The 27953-nt window shown below is 36.5% G+C and overlaps 1 protein-coding gene across 2 annotated transcripts in view; it reads left to right on the forward strand.

Annotated features, from left to right (window-relative positions):
- The first annotated feature begins 6838 nt into the window (after positions 1-6838).
- Positions 6839-27953, forward strand: part of LOC133533636 (uncharacterized) — a 279945-nt gene continuing 258830 nt past the window's right edge. For both annotated transcript variants that reach the window (XM_061872653.1, XM_061872654.1), the window contains exon 1: positions 6839-7134. In XM_061872653.1, coding sequence (XP_061728637.1) covers positions 7038-7134 — 97 coding nt within the window. In that variant the 5' untranslated portion in view covers positions 6839-7037. The remainder of the gene's footprint in view (positions 7135-27953) is intronic.

Below are 27953 nucleotides of genomic sequence, written 5' to 3' on the forward strand. Positions count from 1 at the left end.
AACAAGTAAATTTGAAGCTATGTATGGTTACCTCCTGCTCTTTGTAAACGCTTCATGATGCGGTGTTTTTGTAGTCTGTGTCTTGGCTACATCACGAAAATTGAATTCACTTTAGGTACTCCGTTTCACCGAAAACTCGCCTCGCTTATAAGAATGCGCGGCCAGCTATGAGCGTTTTTGCCAAGCGCCAGTTTTTTGCCCGCCAAACCGTGCTTAACCAGTTATCAAATATTTGCTGATTATAAACTACTTATGCAGCCGACAAAACCATTATAGATTAGCATTAACATGATTTATTGAACCGTTCGTGTTCGTTGCAAAATGTAGTGAAATTATCAGTGATACATGTGTGGGTAGAAAAGCTGCTCTCTACTGCGGCTTGCATGACAAAAATTGTACCAGCTTACAAGCTTCATCTCCATGCCAATTTGGTATACTTATTCATTACGAAATATTAAAATTTCTTATTTACAATACCAATTCTCACAAACATGGCGATAATGTGTTCGAATATTATTAAGTTCTGTCACCCTTTATAAGACACCCCCTTACCCCCTTACCCTTTATAGTTTATCCTCTGGGTTGGAAGGTCAGATGGCAGTCGCTTTCGTAAAAACTAGTGCCTACGCCAAATCTTGGGATTAGTTGTCAAGCGGACCCCAGGCTCCCATGAGCCGTGGCAAAATGCCGGGACAACGCGAGGAAGAAGAGGGACCCTTTATAAGACAAAGGCCTCAAAAAAGACCATCTTGCAACATTATCTTTGGGTTTTATTTTTGTATAGAATTTTTGAACTATAGATTGCGATGAAACTTGATTGAGGATTGTTTTCAATCTTGCCCGTTAAAGGGTTGCACTCAATCTGCACATATTTTAATTACGATAGATCTTACCGATAAATCATAAAGGACTTTATCAGATCAATTAAGCTATTCTAACGTGGGCACCTGACATGAGAATGAATTAATTTTATCCTGTTGTCAAGACACAACAGTGCTGATTTCATTTAACCTTTAAAGGCTGGAAGCCTCACAGAGGTAATGATTGTTATTATTCAAATATTCATTCATAATCGTGATCATGAGTACGAGTATGTACCGGAAATGTGTGCCGATCAATACAGTAAATGTTACATAATAAGATGACGGTTATCTTGTTTATGAAATCTTCTTGAGGAAACTGCTGCTAACCTTTGAAACAGAACAGAACACTGCCTAACCTGGCCATACCTATTTTGTGTTAGATATAGTTAGTTATTTCAGTTATTTGTATTCCTTTTAATGGATGTGATAAATACACTTTTAATAATAAAAAGTAATAAGGGCAAGAGCAGCATCCGCTTGGTTTACGCCTTACATTACGCTTCGGCTCCGCGTAAGACTCCCAAATGTCCGGAATACTAAGTATTCGTTCCGGGATAGGTAGACATACCTACAAAAAAATATTGGTCTATCTCACAGTAAGTTCAATAAGGTTTGTGTTGTGCATATACGTAGATATCTAGATATACATACATACGTATACACATAATAAACACCCCATAACTCAGGAACAAATATTTGTGATAAATTCTCAAATAAATGTCCTTTAAAAATAAATAAATAAATGTCAAATAAATTTCCTTTACGGATTTTTGTCCTGCTTTGTAGACAGGGTCAATACCGACTAGGCTAGGGGGGCGTTAACATCTATCATCTATCGTGTCATGCTTCACTCTCGCTTATTACTTGCTGTCCTCTCCTACTTGTTTGAAAGTGAAGCCACTGTGACAAACGAAGCGCGACCATCTAAGACCAGTACATAGACATGATGAATATGATGATGGTACTCGCCAACTCATCATCGTGACAGCCTGCGGCGGTATCATGGTTCCATTTTTATCACTTGTCACTATGTCCGTCACTTACGCGCTTACATACTTGTTAGAACGTGACAGGCATGGTGACAAATGATAAAGAGCCGACCATCTTAGCCCAGCTGATAATGATAGTATCTGTCACTTAGAATCACGCTTTGTAAAAAGTGGCGGTTATTTTATCACGTGGGTAGAGACCGTACGTGTTGGAGGGTCTGCCATCTAGTGACCTGAATCGAAAGCGAAAACAATTCACGCTTCTAAGCAGTTGCTGTCGCCTACACTTAATGCTGGCTTCATTTTGAAAAGGGACTGCCATCTAGTGACCCAAATCTAAAAATGGAAACTTTATGTAACTTCGCGCCAATGAATAGGGGGCTTCTGTGCACGGTTCATGCACGGTCCCTATAACGCTATCCATCATACGTCCGCTGGAACGGTAGCATGGTCGCGTTGTTATCATCTGTCGCGTCATGCATAGACCGTGACAGGCTAAAAAAAGCGGCCAAGTGCGAGTCGGACTCCCCCATGAAGGGTTCCGTACCATTTATGACGTATTAAAAAAAAACTACTTACTAGATCTCGTTCAAACCAATTTTCGGTGGAAGTTTGCATGGTAATGTATATCATATATTTTTTTTAGTTTTATCATTCTGTTATATTAGAAGTTACAGGGGGGGGGGGGGGACCACACACATTTTACCACTTTGGAAGTGTCTCTCATGCAAACTATTCACTTTAGGAAAAAATTATATTAGAAACCTCACACGTATGGGTTTGAAGAAAAAAATTTTTTTGAGTTTCAGTTCTGCGTATGGGGAACCCCCAAAATTTATTGTTTTTTTTTTCTATTTTTGTGTAAAAATCTTAATGCGGTTCATAGAATACATCTAATTACCAAGTTTGAATAGTATAGTTCTTATAGTTTCGGAAAAAAGTGGCTGTAACATAATCGGACAGACAGACGGACATGACGAATCTATAAGGGGTCTGTTTTTTTGCCATTTGGCTACGGAACCCTAAAAACGCGGCCAAGATACCACCGCTGAAGGGGGAAACGAAATGATATAGAGACAACCGACAGTACTTAACTTCAACTCAATAAAGTTAATTGATCGAAATGGGTATGATTCATAGACGCGTATAGGCTTAAAAAATAGACGTCAGTCGCAAGAATCTGTTTCATAAATAAGTAACTCCTACATATAATAAACATGAGTTTGTGCCTGTAAAAAATAACTGACTTTTCAGTCTATTGATGCCGATGAACCTGGCAAAAACTGTGACAAGAACAACAATGTAGTCTCAATTAAGTGAAGTATTCTGTTTTGATGAGTTCCGTGACTTGACCTTTATGGTAAATAGGCACAGATTTAGAGGTGGTGCCTCTTGTCTTCACTAGTCACCGTTTACTATTTAGCAGTAAGTAAGTAGGTAAGCTTATCCGGTATCGCAGCAGTCTTGAAGCAAAGACGTTTACGCTGGTTGGGACACGTGCACAGGATGTAGCCTTCTCGTTTGCCACGTAAGATGCTCCTGAGCGAAATAGCGTACGCGAAACGACCGGTTGGGCGACCAATGCTCCGTTTTAAGGATAGTGCAAAACGAGACATGTTGTCTTTCCGGATCAATCCCACCGACTGGGAAAAGGAGGCTGAAGGCAGCAACCACTGGAGGAAGAGCCTGGGTGAGGGAGTGGCTGCACACGATGAAGCATGGTTTAACCTTCTTCACACTAGGCGTGAATTGAGACACCAGCGCGTTGATCTCCCACCTTCATCACCGAGCATGACATTCTCCTGCCCGCTATACGGTCGCGGCTGCCGCTCTCGCATTGGACTTACTAGCCATTTGCGTAGGTAAGTGTCGCAATCTTATGAACGCTGTTTAATTCCATCATACGTAGTTAAAGACCAATGAAGTAGGCTTTAAGTAAGTTGATATGTCTTTCTGCCAAAACCTATTCTGCTCGTAAGCTGAAACTAAGCGTAATCGTGGGCGAGATGGTTGTATGAATTGGGATCGCGGATACCATGTGTTTGAATTTTTATTTGTTGCAAGTTTTAAAACGAAAAATGTAATTGCTGAGTTCCATCAAAAATAAAATTGCGCATTTTTGTAAGCACTTTTTATATTTTTAGTTTTTGTGGATAAATTGGTACATATTAGTACATTTAAAGTTCGTTTTAGACCTATGTTCGTGATTTGAAGTCTTAGAAAAAATCCTCAAGATTGCTAATAACATTTTTGGCAACCGTATTGTTATTTAATAAAAACCGGCCAAGAGCATGTCGGGCCACGCTCAGTGTAGGGTTCCGTAGTTACTCTTCCGTCACAATAAGCTAAACTGGAGCTTAAAGTATAGTAAATTGTTAACCAAGGGATGAAACGGTACCTTTCACCCGAGTTAAACAAATAGACAAATTTGCATAATCAGTACCTAATTAAAGTAAGTCTTTTTACTATGAAGGGAAAACTTTTTGCGATAACTCAAAAACAGCTAAACTGATCATGTCCGCTATAGTTTTCATTTAATGTCTTTCTTAAGCTCTACTTCCACGATTTTTTTCATATTTTTTGGACCTATGGTTCAAAAGTTAGAGGGGGGGGGACACATTTTTTTTTTCTTTCGGAGTGATTATCTCCGAATATATTCACTTTATCTAAAAATGTTTCTTAAAAACCTCTATTAGTTTTGAAAGACCTTTCCAACGACACCCCACACTCTAGGGTTGAAGCGAAAAAAAAATTCACCCCCACTTTACGTATAGGGGAGGTACCCTAAAAAAAAAAATTTTAGATTTTATTGTACGACTTTGTCGGCTTTATTGATTTATATATCCATGCCAAATTTCAGCTTTCTAGCACTAACGACCACGGAGCAAAGCCTCGGACAGACAGAGAGACAGACAGATAGACAGACAGACAGACAGACAGACGGACATGGCGAAACTATAAGGGTTCCGTTTTATGCCATTTGGCTACGGAACCCTAAAAAGCGGTACGATTTTTCAAAAATTCCGCTCTCTGTACTTACAGTACCTTAAGATCTCGGCATCCTCGCACAACGTATCAGTATTGCGATATAACGAGGAAATGCCGCCAGCATCCTTGGTACAATGCCTCCAGGGCCTATTTTAGATTTAAGCTAGTTATACCTAGTAATCCTTCTGTATATATCCATTATGTATATTGTTATCCTAATATCTTAATATCATCAGCCGTTTCTTTATTAGCAGTTTGAGTTGATTTTATCTCTGCCTCTTTTCTGATCGACGAAATTGTAAGTTCACGTTCCTCTACCACAATAATAGCTGACTCGTTCTGTTTATATGCTAATTGCTCTCAAACTACTTTGACGATACATCTCAGTATAGAAGCCATTTTAAAAACGTTTTATCTTACATCAGCAAACAATAATAAATACTGCAATTAATGATGCCGTTCACGATATTAATCCTTGAATAGCTAACCAATAACAATAGATCGAAGCAGGACGCATGTAATTACCCGAATTAACATTAAACCGCTATATAAAGGTATATCATGACGTCAAAAAATAGAAATAGTTCCCGACGATTTCATAAAGACGGATGAATGGAACTTAAAACCTAATTCGTTACGCGAGCGCGCCTCGCACCTCAGAACCATACTTACACCTATCAAAATTTTTTGTGATTTGATATTGGAACGGAAAAGCAAATGGAAACTTACAGACATGAATTTATCCACTAGCTCACTCCATATGTACAAGTCGCAGTCGTATATATCGCGATGCATTGTCGCGTGTTCTCCAGTTAGGGTCACCAAATACTAGCGGCTCCCAAACGTATGCGTCTAGTCATCTCTATAGCTCGACGCAACGTTGGCGCAACTGAGCAGCGACGCCATTTTCCATAGCGCTGTCTAAACGCAGACGCTCAAAAGACGCTATGTGGGGTGGCTCTTAGAGTTAGAGACCAAGCTAATAGTCTTTGTATGAATGTGCCACCATACACGTAACATTCCTATGAAAATATGGCGTTTATAGGTAACACATCTTTGTCACCTCAATTGTAGTGTAGAGCTGACTTAATAAAGTTTGATCCGCAAACAAATGCTACATCTACATGTTTCGCTAAGTGCAGTTGAAAGTCTGTTACTAAAGCACTTTCATGGCGAGCAAGTCCTCCGGCCTTGTAGCGCTTATTTTTTATCTGTTTATTTTTTCCATCTTTTCCGCGAAGCTCGTCATGCGTACATTGCGAACTGCAGTGATAGACTTTAATAACATCGACACGGAGGCGAATCGACCAGTTTTAATAACAAATTGCGTCGTGGCATTTTTATGTATACTTAACTAACTTATGAACTGCATTTTAATTTTATTTGAGAAATTATTTATAAGATTGGTCATCACAACAAATGTGACGACAAAATGGGTGTCACCAGGGGTTCATATCTTAGTTGCCGGGGACTAGTCATAAAAAGGCCAAGTTTAGGGTCGGCAACGCGCATGTCTGATGCCTCTGGTGTTACAGGCGTCCATAGGCCACGGTGACTGCTTACCATCAGGCGGGCCGTATGCTAGTTTGCCACCGTCGTGGTATCAAAAAAAAAGTGGTCATAACTAAAATATTGCGATTGATTAGTAATGTCGCCGACATATCAATAGCAATGTAGAATATCGCCTCAATTCCCGTCACGTCTTTAGCATTTAGTCGAGACAACGAGTCATTCCTTGATATTGCATATAAGTATTTACTGTGATAAAAGAAGTCGACATTAAGATAAAGCACGAACCGTTCTGTTGGTTGACAATTGACAATAATTTTATTTGTCAGGACAAATTCAAGATAACGGACGTTGAACGCTGCACCCTGAGGGCAAGAGGTGGCGCGATAGACTTGGACATGGGCAAGTGTCGAGGCCGGGAGCCTGGGAGTGGTGGTAGCCGCTCGCGCTCAGTACTCACGCGCACGTCAACTTGCGCGCGCGCCGCCCGCTCACCGCGCGAACACTTATCGAAACACCGGAGTGCCTGATGTTCGGATTGGAAAGTAAACAAGTGATGCATCGATAGTGGACGTCGCAGACTCTGCGGCGCCAAACACCCATGTGTGTCCTATCTGTGGAGATAACGTGATGTGACATCGATACCGTGCTTGTGTTATTGTGAAAGTGCAGCTAGTGCCCTGTGACAATGTTGAATTGCACCGACCTGGAATGCATCCTGCACCACCACCATTACTATGCGCACCTGCATCACATTCATCATTTGCAGAATGCGCAAGACACAGGTAAGTCTAGAAATGTCTTCGTATCGAACAATCGGAAGAGATTCACAATGAAACTGTTTGTTTAAGAAAGCGTTGGTTAATGATAACAATCGGCTGGCTTCTGGGTCTTAAGTATCTTAGGTTTTAAAGGTGTAGGAATGTTCAGTAGCTACCCCTTTTACAAGTTGGTGACTGGTCACTGTTGAAAAGAATATTACAGTTGCTATCAGTGTCTTTGAAATTGATGATTGTAGATAAAAATAAAATAAGCAAGACTTTAGGTTACTTGCTGCGTTACGACATCTTTCTTAAAAAATATTACAAGGCAACATTAAAGGAATAAAAGGACCATGACCAAGGCGAAGTTTAGGCACAACAACTAAAAGAAAAAGTAGGTAAATAATGTCTTACAGGGAGTTGTCTTATCTTACATCAGATTTAATTGAAGGTAAATTTGTGTAAGTAAACAAACGTCAAACATTTAACTTCTGTAAGTTCCAAGTTTACTTTAGGATTTTAAGTAGCTACTAGGCGTTCGCCTATTTTGATAAGCAAGCGAGAACAAAACATGCGCATTATCGTGATGAAACATGTTGGTAGTAACGATATAACGATCTTGACCTTTGAGAACAATGTAAATATGAATTCGGCGCATTTTGAGTTAATGGGCGACTGAAACAAGCGTGCTGCAATTGCAATACCAAGCTATACATATATCTACCGTATCTGCCTATAAAAACTAATTCAAAATTGCATTTTATTGCATAAGAACATGGTACATAATTGAATGACATTCAAATGCACAGACGGTGGATATGTTAAACGCTACAATCGCAGGTGTTAGAGCATCACGCAACGTCGGTTGTCGGTTTTCTCTCAGGCGAATTGCGATTTGAAAAATATGATATTGATTTGAAATTCATGTAGTGTATCCTTCTCGAACTAATATGCGAATGCAAGCGAGATGCACTTGGATAAATATCAAAAGAATCATACCTACTTTTAAAATCTTAGTACGCCTCTCTGTTAATGCATTTTGTCGAGCGACTTGTACACGCCGCGCGAAATGTACCAAATATTTTGTTCAAACAGTCGTTTTCTCCGCTAACAATATTTACGAAACTTTCTTCTGAAACAAACTGATTGTGAGGAAAAACCTGCCTATGGGGAAAACAGGATATGCATATGCATTATGTATTGCATAGTCGTAATGTTTCATGCCTACATTATGTTTTTATGATTTCAGTTTGGTTAATTTACTTTAAAAAATTGCTAGTTGATATGGTAGACTGCTCATAAATAAATAGCATAATTTTAAATAGAAAATAGGTATACGAGTATTTGGAAAAAACATTGAATTGCAAGAATCACCATCTGATTCTTGCAAATCTAAGTACGTTAAATAGGATGGGAAATACTAAATGGGATATGCTTTAAATAAGCGTTTTTTCTTAAATAATAATAAACAATCATTTAAGAAAAAAAAAATTTATTACAAGAAGGGACCACAAAATTACTACGAAAAATCAATAATTTGCTTCATTTCACTTTACACAATACGGGAATGCAAATCGTTCGTGTTACACGTTCCAAATCACGAAATGAACCTAAATGCATTAATGAATTAGCACTTAATGAATATCTATTAAGGCAAATTTGTTAGATAATGAGTTGTGCCATTAGCAATTAACAAATGAGGTAACAAGAGTTATCTATTGACATATATGTCTGGGATCACATTGCGAATATCGCGATGAAAAGTAAAGATTTTTAATAGGTAGGTACTTAAATATTCTTTATTGCACCACAAGACAAAAAGAAAAAATAGAAACACGTTTACAATATAAATAAAAGTAGCAACAGGCAGTCTTAAAAATGAGCGATCTCTTCCAGTCAACTTACGAGTAAAATAGGATTGAGTTGAATAACTGATTGATCACATAACTAATTTCCTTTTTTCTCGGCAATAAAAAAAAATTACTTGTGATGTCACCAGGAGATATTGGGATCTCGAAAACAAAACAGTAGGTAATCACGGTCCATATCCCGGTCAATACAAGTCTGTAGACAATATGTGTGACTCGATTTTGACTGAGTGGCAAAAGTATTGATTAAAATAAAATGATGATTGTGTTAAAACTTAAAAAGCAACCTCTCAAAAGTTTTGATTATTAAGTCATAAAGAGATGACATTATGGTCATGTCACAACATTTGCAATGTCACGAGCTAGCAAAACTATATAGAACTGCGTCACCGCGTCCAATAACTGGCATTGCTATTTATATGAAACAATTTAAAGTTAAATAGAACCTAACCACTTGTGTAAATAGCCATCGGCGTCATTTGAAAACATCATTGTATTAAATGATTAACATATTTTAAAGGTTTATTATATAAACGTCGATGCAAGTAGGCATTGAAAAGAATTTCCAATATGTACAGTCGAGTTCATAAATATGTATACATTTTTTCACCTTATTGCAATGGATTAAGGTGAAGAAATGTATACATATTTAGGAACGGGACTGCATATCGTGACTAGACTTTTATTTCTAAAATGCGCCATCTGAGGCTGTCAATACCTAAAGCGCGCACACTGTCTATTTGTATCGGAGTAAATAAGATAGCACTGTCGCATGTTACTGGGCCTGAACAAATAAATAATAAGAAAATTATTTAAATAAAAAAAAAGTGGATTATTAGTGTAATATTTTACTCGTTAGCGGTTTAGATATAAATGTTTTGAAATTGTGATTTTAATTGCAGACCCATAAGTCAAAACAATAAAGACATAGAACCGTTTAATTGTGATTTTAAGACCAATCTTTGCAATTATTTTCTATCGAGCCGTTTTCGTTCAATCATGTATCGAGTACAACCACGGGCTTTGAAATATAATTAATATAAACATATATTTTTCTTACTTGACTAAAACAAATAGTCTTTCTTAAAAAACTGTTTAAGTAACATCAATTTCAAGGACATTGGGTGTTGACAGCCTCTTAATAGCAGAATATAAATTACACGTTCATTTTGATTTACAATGTCACTTATGGTTGTTACGTTAGGTATCGATATGACCTTCAAGCCTCCAATAAAAGAGTGTACTCCCATTTTAAAGGCCGGCAACGCATTTGCAACCCCTCTGGTGTTGCAGGTTGCAGGTGAAAATTAGGGCAGAAATCACAAAATGATAAGACTACCGTGTAATCATAATCATTCACGCTTTTTAGCAGAATCAACATTTTCCTGTAAAATTTTATTGCAAATGAATGGATGAATAAATGAATGAATGAATGTTAATCAATACGTTTGTCATTCAGCCAAAATCAAGACACAGATATTTGTCTATACCGTCTATAGACTACAACACACACCTTAACACAACACAACACAAGCCTTATTGAGCTTACTGTGGGACTTAGTCAATTTGTGTAATAATGTCCTATAATATTTATTTATTTATTTATATTAACGATATGGACCGATTACCTTTTGTTTTGTTTTCGAGCTCCCGATATTACCCGTTACCCGTTATTGACTTAACCGTGAACAATATGCATGGAACTGCGTCGAAATAGGGTCGGCAACGCGCATGTAACTCCTCTGGAGTTGCGGGCGTACATAGGCTACGGAGACTGCTCACCATCAGGCGGGCCGTATGCTTGTTTGCCACCGACGTAGACCGATATTTGTCTATAGTTTTGGCTGGTAATTAATTCAATTGTTTCATTACTCTACAAGAAACAATGGTCGTCTGGTCTGAGTTGTCCTAGTGCTCTTAAAACAAAAACAAGAGAGATTGATCTGCGCAGACGGTTTATTTATGCACCAGTCGTCCTTGTCATTCAACGTAGATCATATTCTTAATAGCTTGAAGAGAACCAGAATAAGAACGGAACCTTTATTTCATATATTTGTTACTAAATTTATGATCAAGATATACTTGAAACTAGTTAACCGACGAGACAAAATGTTTTGGAATAAGTAGATAGGCAATTAAGTAGTGTTCGAAGTCTTAAATTATTTTTTGGGTTCTTTGCTTCCATCACTTAATTGCTTACTTATAGATGAAGTTTGAATATGTTAACCTTTACAGTTTTCTAGCCGCAACTTTGTCATACAAGGGCTGGAGCAAACATGTGCGTAGGCAGGGGCACTTGCCCATAGAGCTCAAATTTTATATACAATATATCGCGGCGTGTGCCTCCCCCCTAGGTCTCTAGTGATATATGCAACTTGCCCACCCCCCCAGTTCACTAGCTGGCTACGCCCTTTGCAGCATACCGTCTTAGTAGTATTAATATTTACAATGGGTTACAAACATTGAAATTTGTTAAGTTTATATACGATAGAGGAATCCACACATACAAACTGTAACATATAATAGTATAATAAGATAATAATAATGATAGAATGATAAGCTATAAAGAAATAAGATGCAGTGTGGGTATATATATATATATATATTAACTTATTGCTAATAAACAAAAAAACACATACAACTATTACAAAACTTCGCCAAACTGCGAAACAGTTTGTTAGAGAATGAAATACTTACGTACTGTCTAACCTAATGAATATACCCAAGCACTATTAAGTGTTTGGGTATACCAAGCACTATGAAACCAGTTCAGCTTGTGTGGATATTTTCTTACCAAGTGACCCATTTTAACTGTTCCTGAGTGCATACTGATTATTAAACTAAATATAACTAATTTGTATTAGCGTAACTATTTAATAACAAACTTCTATTTTTTTTTGCTTAAATATTGTTTTTTTTTTCTTAATGATTCTTGACGTTGACTGCATTGAGCATAACAAGCCTGATTATTATCGGTGAGGCTAGAGCGACATTAAAATTGATTAATTACTAGGCAAATTGAAAACCTGATAAAATTGATAAGGCAGTTTGGCTAAACGGAAATTCATACGTCGTTGACCAATCGAAATTTAAATAAACTGTGAAGCAAGGAAAACATTAATTAGGAAACAGGTTTAATCCCGAAGATCCAGTTATCCTCGGGGGAGGAAGGCCAGATGGCAGCCACTTCCTCTAACTAACTACAATTGCAACCAAAATAGCAAAACTAACTATAATGAACTCAGACTGTTTACCCAGGAGTGGTTTTCTAGTAGAAGTTAGCTTAGTTTTGGGACCTTGTTTAATCTCCACAAAGCTAACCCTTCAATCAATCCGTAATTATAATAAACCATAATAACTTTTCACCGACTTCTAGATGGTGAGCTGCTAGACTTTATGGAGAAAGGTACTTGAGGCAAGCTGAAAATTTGTTCAGACAAACTGATACTTCTCCTATCATACCCTACCTCAGCACTGCAAGTCTGGCTGCGGGGTAGCGGGGCTAAATGAACCCTTATATTATTAAAGTTTTTTTTTGCGCCAACAAATGATCTTGGGGCCATCTATAAAGGGGAAGTATTAGGTAAATTTTCAGCTTGCCTCAAATATGTCTACCAGCTCTCCGACCATTCAGTTAAATGGTAGACCTATAATATAAGCAACTAAGCGCCCCTTGCACCATTCCACTAACCCGGGGTTAATCGCTTAAACCTGGAGTTACCATGGTTACCAGTAGAATTTGACACTGGGTCAACGGTTTAACCGATTAACCCCGGGTTAGTGGGATGGTGCAAGTGGCGCTAAATGCATTGGTTTTATTGGATGCAACCGAAAAATAGCTAAGTTTGATAGATGTTAGAAGACGAAGCGTAATTATAATTGCCTTGTTTTGTCAATAAATAAAACCGCAATCAGAATTTTCCGTAGTTAATCTTCACTCTCATTTAAAGTCTATTCACTCTTAACTTGTATCTTTGACAGCGGTGATTAAATGCCGTTTAAAAGGTCATCTTAGCTACTTATAATTTAAAAGAGTATAGAATTAAATTTAAACGATACTTGTTGTTTATACAAGATACCCTAGAGGGACAGGTTACCTACTTAATTCAAGCATGATAGGCAAATTTAAGCGGTGTTGTTAATAGATTAGATTAGATGATTTATTTCATGAAAGACAATTACATAATAAATTTGCATTGATGTCAAAAATATAAGAATTTCTATCATGATCGTCAAAATAAAATAATAAAAATGAAAATAATAACAATACTAATGAAATAAAATTATAGCTCCTATAAGGATTGTCAATACAATTAGAATAAATAATTATTGTGCAATTTATTTAATTATAAAAAATATTGTGCGTGAACTAGGCGACCAAAGCACAATGTTAATTATTGCTTATTATTGTTTAATAAAACCAGACAGACGGACATGGTGAAGCTATGAGGGTTAGTTGACAACGATGTTGACTATTATTTCCTCTCATCTATACTTATGTTATGATGAAGCTCGTGGTCTGTATTCTTTTATTCAAGAAATGAGGCCTGTCTCCTATTAGGATGCCCATATATAATCTGAGAATGAAGACGATTTATTATAATATGTATGTATGATCCTCAGTCAGATAGTTAAAAACAAATGATTTTACATTTAATATTTTATGGGTACCCTTCCGCAGGGGTCAGATCTAGGGGACCTAAGATAGGTGAGTTTAAGTTTTTTTTTAGTTTATAGTTAATTTAGTCGTAGTTTATTATAAGTTTGGTTATTGTACATGTTTTTAATTATACATAAGCAAATAGACATTTTAATAATAATTTTACTTTTAATTGTAAAATATTTCAGCTTGTGCTTCGTTCTCCTGTTTGGTTGAGTGTAGTAGCGAAGGTAGACTGTCGTCAAGAATAATACGGCGTGCTTATACGACAGAATGTATATTTCCATATGTTCTCGTTTCATTACTCTTGAAGTAGGTATGCGTGTGTAGACGGCTCAGGCGATAAAATGTATATTATAATTTCACTTCATTTCACCTATTTTACCGAATTCAAAAATTCGAAGGAGGATTTTCTTAACTCTTTGTTTTTTTATATATGTTCCCCGGTTACTTGTAGACGGCTGAGAAGTTTATGATTTTATTTTATTTGTCTGAAATGGCATACCTATTCCACAGTTTATTGCTTTGTCATCAGGACAGGAATGACAGGATCTAATGAGAAGATTCTGAAGAAATCCAGGGAATGGTTATTTTTATATTCTTTCTCGCGAAACAACAATTGTTATAAGTAGATAAACTATGGCATACTTTTGAGCGGGTTATTTTTTGTTCAAAGTAATTACTTAACACAAGTTAGTATTTGTATCGTTCGTTAATTGTTGTAAAATGACGGAACTAGCGTAAAATTTGGGCCACCATAATGAACATGGCAAAGAAACCATTAGCAAATGTTGTAACTTGTAACCCACACTAATGTAACTCGTTAATGTTTTACCTCGATGGGCACAATCTTAGTTTCACATTTTATAACACGCAACACTCAGTTTTAATTGCATATTATTTTTCACGTCATAAAGAATTGCAAACTTAAATAAATGAATGTCTATTTAATAAATAAATAAATTTAAAACATAGATGGTACATATGCAGTTGGAGCCCTGGGGACTGCGTTAGTTTACACTGTGTTGCAGCCCCAGTGGTTGCCCGTATTACATGATCAGTCAGAAGTTGAAAAGAACAATTAGACTTAATTTATTTACTGTCTTACTGTACCAAAAGTGGAGTTTAGGGCATCCTTTTAAAAACATAGGTGTAGTTACTTTTCCATTCATTATAGAATAGCCAATATCATCTTCATTTTAATGTCTTTAGTCTTTATAGGTAGATAAAAACATACTTAACCCCAAAATTTTCTAACAAGCGCAAACAGCCATTGCTGGTATATCATGAAGGTAATCAATTTTGTGAGTAAAATAATAGATCAGAATGTATTAACTAATAATTACGTTAGAAAGTAATTATATATATATCCCTAGTATTATTACTATAGAAAAAATGGATACTATTGTGTTATTTGTACAAACGTCCTTCGTATCAGATAACCCGTGCCACAGAAACGAAAGTAGTTCATAGTGACATTTTTCTTGAAGTTGATAATGATAAGAAAACTGAAGCCCGTTGCATAATTTCTAGCTCCTATGTAATTGTGCCAATTGTAGAAATACTTGTATTACTTGAAGTAATACATAACTAAATAGTTTTTTGCCGTTGCTGAGAAATGTGGTAAAGATGGTCTAAATCTTGTCTAGAAAGTAGCGTTTAGTTGTACTATGTTGTACTACACTTTTACTTTCCACTCACTGATTGGTTGACATTCAACCAATCTCAGCACACCAAGTTCATTAGGTCATCTATTGTTTATGATGCGTTAAACCTTTTTTTTTAAATTAAAGGTTGTTAAAAGGTTCAGATACGTTGTAAGGCGCTTATGTAGCCGTAATATAAAACCCTTGGTTATTTTATTTCTTTATTTAGTTACGATGATGATTGACACTATTATGAGAAAAGCTATAAAAACGAGTACTTCATTAGAGTAAAGTGTTATACATACATACAAAAATTAAAGGCACTGCAAGGTTGGTTGTTTTTAATTTTGAGTTAAAACAGGTAAGAATATGACTTCGATGACTCCCGTAAAAGATTATAAAATAAGTCATAAGTCATAAGTCATAAGTTATTTATTAGTAAAACCAATTTACACGTTATAATTATTATAGAGCTTATTTACATACGTCACAAAATATACAATTCCAAATCAAAATCAAAAACATTAATATTAATAATATAAAAAAATACACATTACTTAACATCCTATTCGCGGAAATTTAAGTATTCATTATAGTCGTAGAACGGATGCTCAACAAGCCAGCGTTTGAGGCGACATTTAAAAATGGCCAAGTTTGGGGCGCTGGTGATGGTGTCAGGTAGTTTGTTATAGACGGCAGGCCCCATGACATACATGAGAAATATTCAATTAAAAAAAAATCTCACAGTAACTCGTCTATCTATTTAGTCAATGTCTTAACTCTTCAACAATGTACATTTTTTCTTTTTTTACGTATTTGAAAATATCTTTAAAAAAAGACTTGTTCTAAATTCAAATCAAGTCACATTTTATTTTATACCACGATAGCGCTATACATCGTTAGAAGCATAATGTAATGGGACAGTAAAACATCATATAACATGTAATAATGGAAATTAACTATGGCTAGTAAAACAGATATACAGACGCAGACGGTATAACAGTGTCTCACAGGAATTCATAAATGTGCGTAACATGCCATTCAGATTATGCAAAATACTTGCACAACAAAAAGTGAGATATACATACAGCCCTTGTTACATATTGTTGATTTTATTTGTTATGATGTTAGATAATGGTTACCAAATTGTTTGCATATTTTATATGTTTACTCTATATTGCCCTAAATTAATTGCTTAGTTATTATCTTGTCTCGCACTGTATAATGTATAAGCAACAGTGACACAGTTTCTACAAACATATTACTATATTATATGAAATAATCTATAAAGGGGTATAGTTATATCATATATTATTACAACAATTTCAATATTCTTTCTTCTTTATCCTGCCCTTTTCCCAACTTCATTTGGGGTCGGGGCTCCTTGTGCGTCTGCGCCAGGACAATCTGTCCCGTGTTGTCAGTGGTGGGATGTTTTGCGTCTTCAGGTCTCTTTTGACAGTGGACCACCAGGAAGCTGGAGGTCTGCCCCCTGCTCTTTGCTTGGTGGTGATATTGAACACGGTTTTCACGGAATAGTTGTCGTCCCGTCTCATCACATGACCGTACCATCGGAGTCTGCCCTCTCTGAGTTTTTCAGTTACAGGTGCCACCTTGAAGGTTCCTCGTACGTACTCGTTCCGCACTCTATCTAAGCGCGTTACGCCACCTGCCCAACGAAGCATTTTCATCTCCGCTGTATGAAGTGGTTGCTCATGTTTCTTCAAGGCGGCCCAGCATTCAGAGCCATACAGCATAGCTGGTCTGACGACAGTCTTAAATACTTTACCTTTGGTTTTGATAGGTATTTTGGCGTCAAAAAGTACCCCAGTCAGCGATCTCCATTTTAACCATCCCGTATTAATTCTGTGACTCACATCTTCGTCTATGCGCGCGTCGGCTGTTAGCACAGAGCTAAGGTTACTTAAAACGAGACACTTTAGGTAGGTCGTTGCTGTCAATAGTGATGTCACACCCGATTTGTTCAGATCCTCCAAAGCCGCATTCCATGAATTCTGTTTTCGTGCGACTGACACGCAGGCCGTGGCTTTCAATTTTACACATCCACTGGTCGAGACTTTTTTGAAGTGCTGAGGCACTTTTCTCTATGAGCACGATGTCATCAGCATACAATATATTCCATGGTGTCTCCTTTTGGACTTCCCGCGTTATGTAGTCCATTGTTAAATTGAATAACATAGGGCTTAGAGCCGATCCCTGATGTACTCCAACTCTGACCAGGAATGGATCGCTTACACCTGCGGGGCTACGGATTTGTGTGCTGATGTCACGGTCAATTTCAATATTCGTTATTCATTTACTCATCATAATCGAAATTGACTTCACCATGTTGATTTCACAGGCTCCAGGCCCAACTAATTTAACCATGCAACCTTCTCCAAGGACTTGGCAAGCGATAGTGTAGAAGCGCCGTCATGAAGGTGAAATTCCAATAAAATATGACAATTTGTATCGATTTCTCTAGAACTTCTTGTTGAAACAACTGCAGGTTAATTTGTAAACACTCACTGGTAGTATGTCTGGTCGCAAATTCATTGTCAATTAAGTATAAAGTTATAGTTATTCGTTGGCCTTACAAAACAGCGCAGTTATATGAAGGAAACGTGATAGTTGACATCATATCCTGTATCCAATCCAGTTCAGGTCGGTTAAGTTAAGAAACGTAACGATATTAGCAATATTATGATGTCGCGATTGCCTCTTGATTGAGCCTTTCATGGAAACTTCGTATTATACGGTTATAAAACTAATATGAAGATATGACGGCAAGGTGAAGTCATAACATGGTAAATTCACGATCTTATTAAGTAGGTATGCTTAAGGTTAGTGTTTCGCATTGTTGAAAATAATCGCGAGATGATGGTCCAGTTATTTGCAGGCATTTTTACGTCGATGTTTTATTAGTGGACGAACGGCTTTTAAATGCATCTTGTAATTCTAGAGCGTCTAGAAATAGCGAATATAAAAATTGGTTTTGTGTTGTATTGTATAAAAAAACTCGTTTTCATCGGTTTTGGTTGTACTTTTTGCAAGTACTAAAGATGCCTATGTTTAGCGTAAGACCTGTAATTTAGTATGTAAAGAGGCTCATTGCCATGGAACTAGATTAAGCCTGATCGTAACGATAGTTGATAGCGTTAATTATGATAATCAGTAGAGAAATCAGGCATAATTGTCTTAACAGGGACCCCGACTGCACTTATTAAATTTGATAAATTATTTTTAATCCAATTAGGTACCTATACAACCCTTTCGCACTTTAAACACAGGCGCGATTAATATACGAAACTGTATCGCAACTTAATCTGTATTTCACTAACAACAAAACTAATCTACCAATCTATTTGTTACATAAATCATAAAAAACGTAAAATAAAACACCTAATTTAATAGCTAGAATGGAATTTGCGATAAGCATTTCACTATCCTAGTAAATAATAGTCTTATTTTCTTTCCGTTTATATATGACTAACGTCTTTCTTGTCATAAGGCCTACGGTTTGAGAATGCACTGCCGACTCCAAATGCTCGACTCTCGTTAGATGCACATGGCTTTCCAGTCAACGCATTTTAAACTTTCACACTATGCAATAAAGTCCAAACATAGGAATATTTCTCAAGTAGTTAAAGGGTAGCATAAGATGTTTACAACTACTACGCACGCCTACATTGCCTTCGATTACGGAAATCGTAAATGCCTTAGATCTGAACCAGCACTTGACTTACAATGAACTAATTTACTTTCCTGCTATCACTAAATCGATCCTTACACTTTAATATTAAGCTTTAAACTACACTGACCAGTTTATCTAGATAATCTTACGTCTTACTATCTTTGAAAGTAGCAATCGAGAATCTTTCGAAACTCGCACTTAGTGTAATAGTGTTATTGGAGTAATGGAGTTAGACACTAGATGACACATTCCTTTTACATTTAAACTTTTATTAGACTTCTACTTAACTCCCGTCTTAAATATTGCGAGTCAAATGGACTTATCACTGATTTAACTCACTATGGACTTATCACTGATTTAAACTAGATAACTCACTATGGACTTATCACTGATTTAAACTTTCACGATTTTTACACATCATTAAATTGTAAACCGGGATTTGACCGCGTATAATTATTAAGTTTTAAGATTGACCCCAAAGTTTTCTCCGTTGTTTCCGTGGTCTCGGAGAAGACTGGCTAAAGTTGACATCAACATTTTCTAGGCGCGCGAGGATTTCGCACCCGCACTTGGTCTTGTTTATCAACTTGAACGTTTTGGGCACTAAGGATGATACCCTCTCGACATACAACACTTACGATATTCAATTTATCGACTGTCGATATACTTACACATTTAATAATGACTGGATTCCATGTTGATGAGATCCTAAAACCCTCGTTCCAATTGAAATTGCATGTTTTTTTATTTCAATGGCTTCCAGTACTTTTCAACTGTAGTGTGGAGGTAAATCTTAAAACTTAATTATACGCGATTAAGTCTCGTTTTACAATTTAACAAATGGACTTATTTCGTCATAGATGACTTCTCTGATCAGACAGACTTGCCTGATTGCCTGCGAATGTAGTACTTGTGGCCGATTCAAACTGCATAAAATCTTTAAGGATAGGGAAAACAAATTTTTGATAAGCATAAAGGATCTTAAAAACCAGATTTCAAAATGAAAGTCGTCCCAAAAATAATTAATATGGGGCCCTGTAAAATGCCCTTTAAAAATATATCAGACTAATAAGGATAAGGAACAATCTGGGATCCACGAAGCATAATTTTTATTAGAAATCGTTTTTAGTTTTTTTTCTTAAGTGACCACTGTACAGCTTACTCTCTCAAAGCATTCAATAATGTTTAGATTAGAACCAGAGGATGTCTAAAACATCACTCGGGTATAATAATTACTTAGCTATTTTTATCTCTGCTTTCTCTTTTCTTCATTTAGACGCATGTGAACGTATAATGATAGCCAATTAATGTTTTCGACGCTTGTCAGCTTGTCAATTGTTTAAACAATACAACTCACTTGTGGTTCGACCTTTGTGCTGGAGATAGTAGCGAGATTCGTGTCAGTAGTTACACAAGCCGTCGCGTCCACATCAAAGATATGTATACAATCTTAGCCTTATTACAATGAAATAATGTGCAAAATTGTTAACATATCTTTGATGCCGAGTTGCCGACTGTGGCTATCTCAGGAGACAAAGGCAGTAGTGGGAATGAATTACAAAGGTGGTTAATGTATTTAGTATCTGAGGTGATGCAGAGCTGTTTATCTGCCTACAAATTTTATATCACATTTATATGAAGGTTTTGCAAGTGTAGGTACATTTAAATTACCTCGTTTATTACATTTAGTGCAGTATTTCTGGAAAATCCCAGACAAAGATCTAGTTTCTTCTCTGCGTTGGAAGTTTTGTAAAGAAACGTTGTTACACTAAAATGAGGATTTCCGGTATATTCGCCATGGTATGGTAACTGGGCGTTTCTGTAAAAAAAAAATGCAATTGAAAATCGTTCTTATTGAAATCCGGCAAAGTGGTACCTGTTACCACTTTTATGTTTGTAAAGATTTGGTAATGACCAATTGTCAGCTTAGGGCTTGAAGAGCGTATCTCTAGGCGTCAGCGTCCACTTAATATCAGGCGAGTCGTACGCTTGTTTGCCACTGTCGTAAAAAATACTACAGAATCCGTAGTCCGTTCCCAACAATTTCCATACTTATACTTATTATATATGTACTTACCGTACCTACACATGTAGTAGTGATAAAGTTCAATGCCTTAGAATAACCTGTTAAAGTTCAGGGTATTCTTGAACAGTGAACTCTGTTTTTATCCATAAAACATGACCATGATCACTGTAAAGGGTAATCAAAATCATCAGAAAGTAGACGACTTTTGGAAGTTTTGGTTCAATAGTAAAAAAAATTGGTGATTGTATTAAAGTCTATTTCAAATAATAAAATGCGCATTTTTTAAGAGTTCTTATTTGTAATTTTCTTCTTGGTCCTTATACTCTTTGCAGAGTGTCGTGGTCAACTGCTAATATCAAGCACAGATGTTGCTTGCCGTACAATTATTTGTCCGAGCGCGAGCAAATTTTTTGCAGAAATCGCGTAGATTCGCGTATATATCGCGATAATCGCGTATTTTAGATTTAAGCTAGTTATGGTAACACCACTGTATATTATAAATAAAAGTTGTTCAGCATTATTTGTAATACGTACCTACACACTATATGACAGCTCTGTAATTTTCGCTCTTTCTGGTTTTTCCTCTGCAAGTATAATTGGTTTGTTTAAAGGTCATCCTTTTTACTACATATAAGATCACTTTAATTTCGTCCTGCTCTCATTTTTCTACATCACTCTCTGCTTCGAGTGCAATAACTACAGATAAGACAAGTAAGCGCAATTCTTAAGCGATTGTTTCATAAACTTTAAAATAAAACGCTAGTAAAATTTACGAGATTCACGATTATCTTTAGTCGTGACTATTGGTTTTAATGTTGCAATGTTTCAGCAAAACAAGTTTAGTCACTGCAAAAAAGGTGTTGTTTTTTCTGAAGCACTACTTATTAAACACAACTATTCATAATTAATGTTTAGCGACAATTTTTATTCAACTAGATGTAAATCCACTGATTATAATAACAGGTTATGAATAATATACATCTGGATTTGTTATGAATTTGATCTGTCAGTGTCAGAAGTGACGTTTCTGGTTGAAAAAAAGTCACTTTTTCACAGGTAGTCTGAGTACTCTGTAAAATCGGTTTTCTCAATAACTTATCTTTTCGCCAAAAAATATCACAACACCAAATAATTCCTCAGTGAAGCGGAACTCTTAAACCTCTGCAAAACCATGCCGTTTTCGCAAATGAATAGAAAGAGATTCCTTATACTTTTAACTCAATGCCTAGAAAAGGTTTTGGTTGCATGCTTTTACATTACATTTTAAAATGAAAAGGATTCCATTTGGTTTAACACCGTAGGCAAAATGTTTCGTGAATTGGTCAGTTATGAAGAAACCCGACTCGCGGCGGTCTTCAACGCCTCCGAATCGGCGCAGGCCGGATCCAGACGATTACATAAAACGACAGTCAATTGTGACGGCGAATTATATTACCAGCGCACTTGACCCTGCCAAACAAAATATTCCCATTCGTTGCGCACGCGTCAGCAATTGAAGTTTTCTGTCTGACCAGTATATCGTGACCTCAAGACCCGTAACATTTGTGTATAGCCTTAGAACGCAGTTGTACAAGTTTGTCTGGTTATTCGACTCGCCCTCGATTTTTAAGCGATTGTAATGCCGCAACAGTTATTAAATTAACTCGTTGGTAGGAATCAAATGAGCGTAGGTGCAGCGAATTCCAAATCATGATTAGATTTAAACCAATTAACGTTCGTGCGTTGATTTAATCATGTGTGAGCAATTACTTGTTTAACATTCTTGAGGACCTTGTGCGGAGTCTGCTCAGATTATTACTGTTGTCAGTGATGACATTAAATTGTCGTTGCTGCTAGAACATAAACAGAGAAAATCATATATATTTTTTACAACTATATTTTTTCTTAATAGGCAAGGGGTTTTTGTTACTACAGTTTTCTGACTCCTTCGTCAATCAGCTTTAGCAGACAGACATACAGCGTACGACGACCATCAGCAAAGCGAATTGACGCACTTACAGCTAACGAGTGGAGGTTGTGGATATTTGGAAGTATTTTTTCTTCATTTACATATTCATTTATTATAATTATTTTGTTTTGACTATACAATTTGTAGAATACACTATAAAACTTAAAACCTAAATCTAAAAATAAATAATACTAAACTTAAAATAAAATACTAAAAAATATCCCCCTGCGGCATGGTGCCGTAGATACTGGCAGCATTTCCTCGCTGTATTGCAAGACTAATTCTTTGAGCGAGGAAGCTGCCAGCTCTGCGGTCGCCGGTGACCTCTGCTAACCTTTTTGAAAGGTCCTTAAAGAGCTTAAGAGCTTCATTTGTATATGCTGGTCATGTGGAAAATGCGTAGTGGGGGAACTACAAGCTATCAGTACATATTGTAGTGAATATTTAAAGGCTCACCAGGCTTGCGCATAATTCGTGCACATGCACATAGTCAATTGTATATTGTATAAATCATTGAAGTTAGTTCACCCTAAATGCATTTCATAACATACATAAACATACTTGGACTCGGAATATAAATTAATTATTCAATTATGTTCTAGTACCGTGAAATACTCGCTTTAGTAATTTTCTGTCGGATGCGTCGGTAAAGTGAAATCAAAACTGGAATCCTGTCATGGCTAGAATAACTTGAACATAATAATTACAAATGTGTTCGATGTGTAAGTAACAGTAAATTTGCAGAAAATATAGTAGGTAATAGATTAATTGTTTTTTTTCTCTCTATTGATGTGTGCAATAGATTTAGATTATTCTCATAATATAAAATTACAAAATAAATTACTTTAAATTAATTTATACATTTATAATAATTACTCTATTTACTCGTTTTCGGACTAATCCCAACAAGGCCTAGTTTACCCTCTGGGTTGGAAGGTCAGATGGCAGTCGCTTTCGTAAAAACTAGTGCCTACGCCAAATCTTGGGATTAGTTGTCAAGCGGACCCCAGGTTCCCATGAGCCGTGGCAAAATGCCGGGACAACGCGAGGAAGAAGAAGACTCTATTTACTCGTTTATTGACACTAACTAAAAACCGTTAGTTTGATAAGGCGTAAATAGATCAAAATTCTTTTCGTTGTCTTGTTTCTCATCACTCTGTCACGCTTGTATTTGTGTTTTTATCAAATAAATAAAAAAACGAGTGCTATTGTATATTTCTTTCTATTTGTAGGTTATATTTTACATGAGAATAATTAAAAACTGAATTTCACCCCATAAAAAGGCTCCACTCCGTCACATTTTTTTTGGGACAAATAACATTTCAAAATGTCTTTATTTGTCTGATTTTTTAAACTACAAAAGTACAATAGGATACGCAGTTAGGTGTCGGCTTACGTGAGCGAATAACTCGCGAACTCAAAGCGGCGCGACGCGGCGCGGGTGAATTCAATCCTTTGATACCCATGGAAGTGTCCTAAGTGGGTGATCTCCGAATGCTGTTGGGCCGCCGCATCGCGTCGCATTCGCGAGTCATCGCTCACGTAAGCCGCTGCGTAAGTTATTTCGTGTTAAAAAATAACGGTGGAATAACCAACCAATTGAAAGATAAACACACTAAAAGATAACTGCTACATTCTTGACAGCTACAAACCCGTAAGAGGCACTTCTCGTATAGCCAATAATTATAATAATATGTTATTTAAACATTCTATCTGCTGGTTGAGGAGTTCACGAGTCAATAAACTTTGACTGTAGTGTTTAGAATATCTGAAAGAGTTCTGTAACGGTAAATTAATTGACGAAGTGTGTATAAAATATTTATGAAGAAGCTACATTTTGACGACTATCGTTGGAAATAATAAAGATAATGATTACTAGTAACTCTGTGAGCTGTAAACCTCGCGAGCATAGCTTAAAACTGTATAAATGTATGGCTTCGCTCCGCCATTTTGAAAAATTTCCAAAGACTGGATTGACAAAAAAATTGATTATTGAACTTGCTCAGAAAAATTCCCGAAAATCGGTTGAGAATTGCGACCTGTAGAGGAGAACATCGACGTATGAATGCATTTTTAGCCAAGCTGAAACGGACATCTTCGCTAAAGCTCGGCCAATAAAGTACCAAACGAAAAACATCTTCAACTCATAGGTACCACGTAAAAGAGTAAATCAGTCATATAACTTCAGTTTGTTACATATAGTATTTTAAATGACTTCTTTTGCACAACAGCGCAAGCTCAATATTCACTGAAATAAAATAAAAAAACTTTAAATAAAGTATGCATTGATTACTAACTAATAATAAAGGTATTGATTTTTCTTATATTTTCATAATAGTGTAGAACCTTGAAGCGTTTGTACTATTTATACTGCAGGATAAATTAATGGAAATTATAAACACAATAGCTCGAATTAGTTTGAAATAATCTATTTTTATATTTAATCACTTTAGTTCACTAAACTTATTAACTTGAACTGGCTTCTCATTCTTTGGCCATTTTAGGATGCCTTTTAACAATAGTTAACCAATATTTTTTCGTGCTAAATATTACAAAACAAAACAGTCAGCGATTAACGCCGATCTGGCATTAGTATAACCGCGAAAATCGAAGTTCGTCAATTGCGGGCATTTTTCTCTGTCACTAATTACGTATACGTATGCGAAATTCGGTTTTCGCGATAGGCCCCCAGATCGGGAATGCCTATTGGATGTAGGTTAAGGTCAAAGTCAATCAAGGAAGAATTAGGCTGTAGAAATTAAGTAACGGACATACTTTACATAATAATATGCGTAAGAATATTAAGAATGAACACGTGGAATTTTGCGTGGCATCCTCTTCATGCATTCCACCTATTTTGGTCTTGCCAGTTATATCACTCCCAATTATCGGCCGGTGTATTGTCACGCCCAATTTACACTGAGGCCTTATTTGATCATTATATCATTAACTATCTAATACTAGCATATGTAGGTCATGGGACTGCGATCGGCTGTAAAGAATCGTGCCCGATCGGTCATTTTAAAGGACATTGACATGAGCGGTTATGCAAATTTTATGATTGTTTTCGTGAGTTGTAGCTAAAATGGATGTTGGGATGGACTTCCGAATTTCATCATTAATATAAAATTGTGGAAATGAAAATGTTATTGCTTAATTTAGGCAAATACAATACTGCACATATACTGCACTCGTAAAACAAGAACTACCGGTGTACGAAACTCGGCAGGATTTTTTATTTGACGAGATAATTTGATTACCATTTAGATCTCAAAATTTCGTTAAATTTTGGAGGAGGACACAGTCGAGTACAAAATATCTTTTTTTGAAATTTTTACGCAGGATTTTTCGCCTAACCTGGCGATGTCCTTATCTCACTAGTTATAGGAGGCGCTTCCGTAAGCGAGATGGATATATTTACCTAACATATTTAAATCTCAGCTCCCGTATCCTCTTAAGTATATAATTTTACGACGTGTCCGTGGTTAGAAATCCTAACAAATACAAATTATTTATTGTTTGAATGTGAGTGGTTATAAATGGTGGTAGGTAACATGTCGCATCCTTAGTAGGCATAGAAGTCATCTGCGTCACTGAATAGGTTAATTTGATTTAACCATTAGACACGTAGGTACCGCTAAGTTAAACGGCCGTATTTACATTAATCGATGGAAACCATAACAAATGTTTAAGTTATAAATCTTACCTACGTCTCAAACGAGCCATTGTCAGCCTGAGAACTATACGTTTATCCGGAGTTAGCCGCCTTATAATGGTCATTGGACTGAATTGGCACAGAGATAGTTAGAAACCTGACTAGAAATCCGAATGAAAATTCCATTGCACCGTTGGCACCATGTTGGACCTATTTACATGACAATCTATTCTCTATAGGTATCACATTCACATACCATAGTGAAATGTACCTATTGTCAGGCTCAGGCATAGTTTTAAGAGTTTTAAGCATTTTATCTTTATTTTTTAGAGATAGCGGTTATATTTTAGTTACTGTTTCTATATCGAAAACGAGTTTTTCTACTCGTCGACTGTAATGGTTGATTTAAGATTGGTATACCAAACTATAATTGCGTACTTTTCATGTATGGGCTCCCACTCAACTATAATTTTCGAAACGCTGTAGTCAACTATAAAAAAATCCAATGACATGTAACCGTGCTCCCATAGAAAACTAAAGAAATACTAAACGGGGGCGGAATCGCGCGTTTATGTCTACTGAGATAATTACCAATTTTCATTAATTATTTAGGTTTATAGTAAAAAAAGTATTATTTTATTTGACTCGTAGAAAAAGTATTGTATACAATAGTGATATAATCAAGCTTTTCAATCCCGTACCTTACTTAGGCAAGTGGAGAGATGCCAAAACACGGTACTTGACTGAAAAGCTCTCTATTATATCGCGATTGTATGAAATACTAATTCTAGTCATCTAAATTCTATACAGTAAGTACACAGTGTGTACTACACACCATAAGCTACAGATACCTACCTACGAGTCCATGGAGAACAAGTTGTACATACCTAGGGTTGCCATCTCTAAAATTTGGAGACCAGGACAAGACGCGTGAAAACCCCGGACTTTAGAGTCCAGAATCCGGACATGTCAACAGGTTTTTTTAAACAGGGTGTGCGTGTGTCATGGGCGGCCAAGACTTTAAAATGTTTAAACCCGGACGCTCCCCGGATGCCGTCTAAACTAGGACAAATCTGGGTAAACCCGGACGGATGGCAACCCTATACATACCTTACGATACATACAATAATTATAATGTTAGAAATCATTTTGGTCGTACAACAGTTTCTGTCTGCGTCACCTGTTCTGGTGTATATAGGATTCGGCAAATTATCACGGAACCGCCGAAATAGCACACCCTTCGGCCAGAAGTCAGCGCTCACGATGGTTCCAACAGCAGCCGTAGCACATGCACCACGAATCAGCTGAACTGCACATAATGGCGTGATTGAAGCTGGGACACCTTC

The sequence above is a fragment of the Cydia pomonella genome, unplaced genomic scaffold, assembly GCF_033807575.1.
Source record: "Cydia pomonella isolate Wapato2018A unplaced genomic scaffold, ilCydPomo1 PGA_scaffold_186, whole genome shotgun sequence".
Classification (NCBI taxonomy): domain Eukaryota; kingdom Metazoa; phylum Arthropoda; class Insecta; order Lepidoptera; family Tortricidae; genus Cydia; species Cydia pomonella.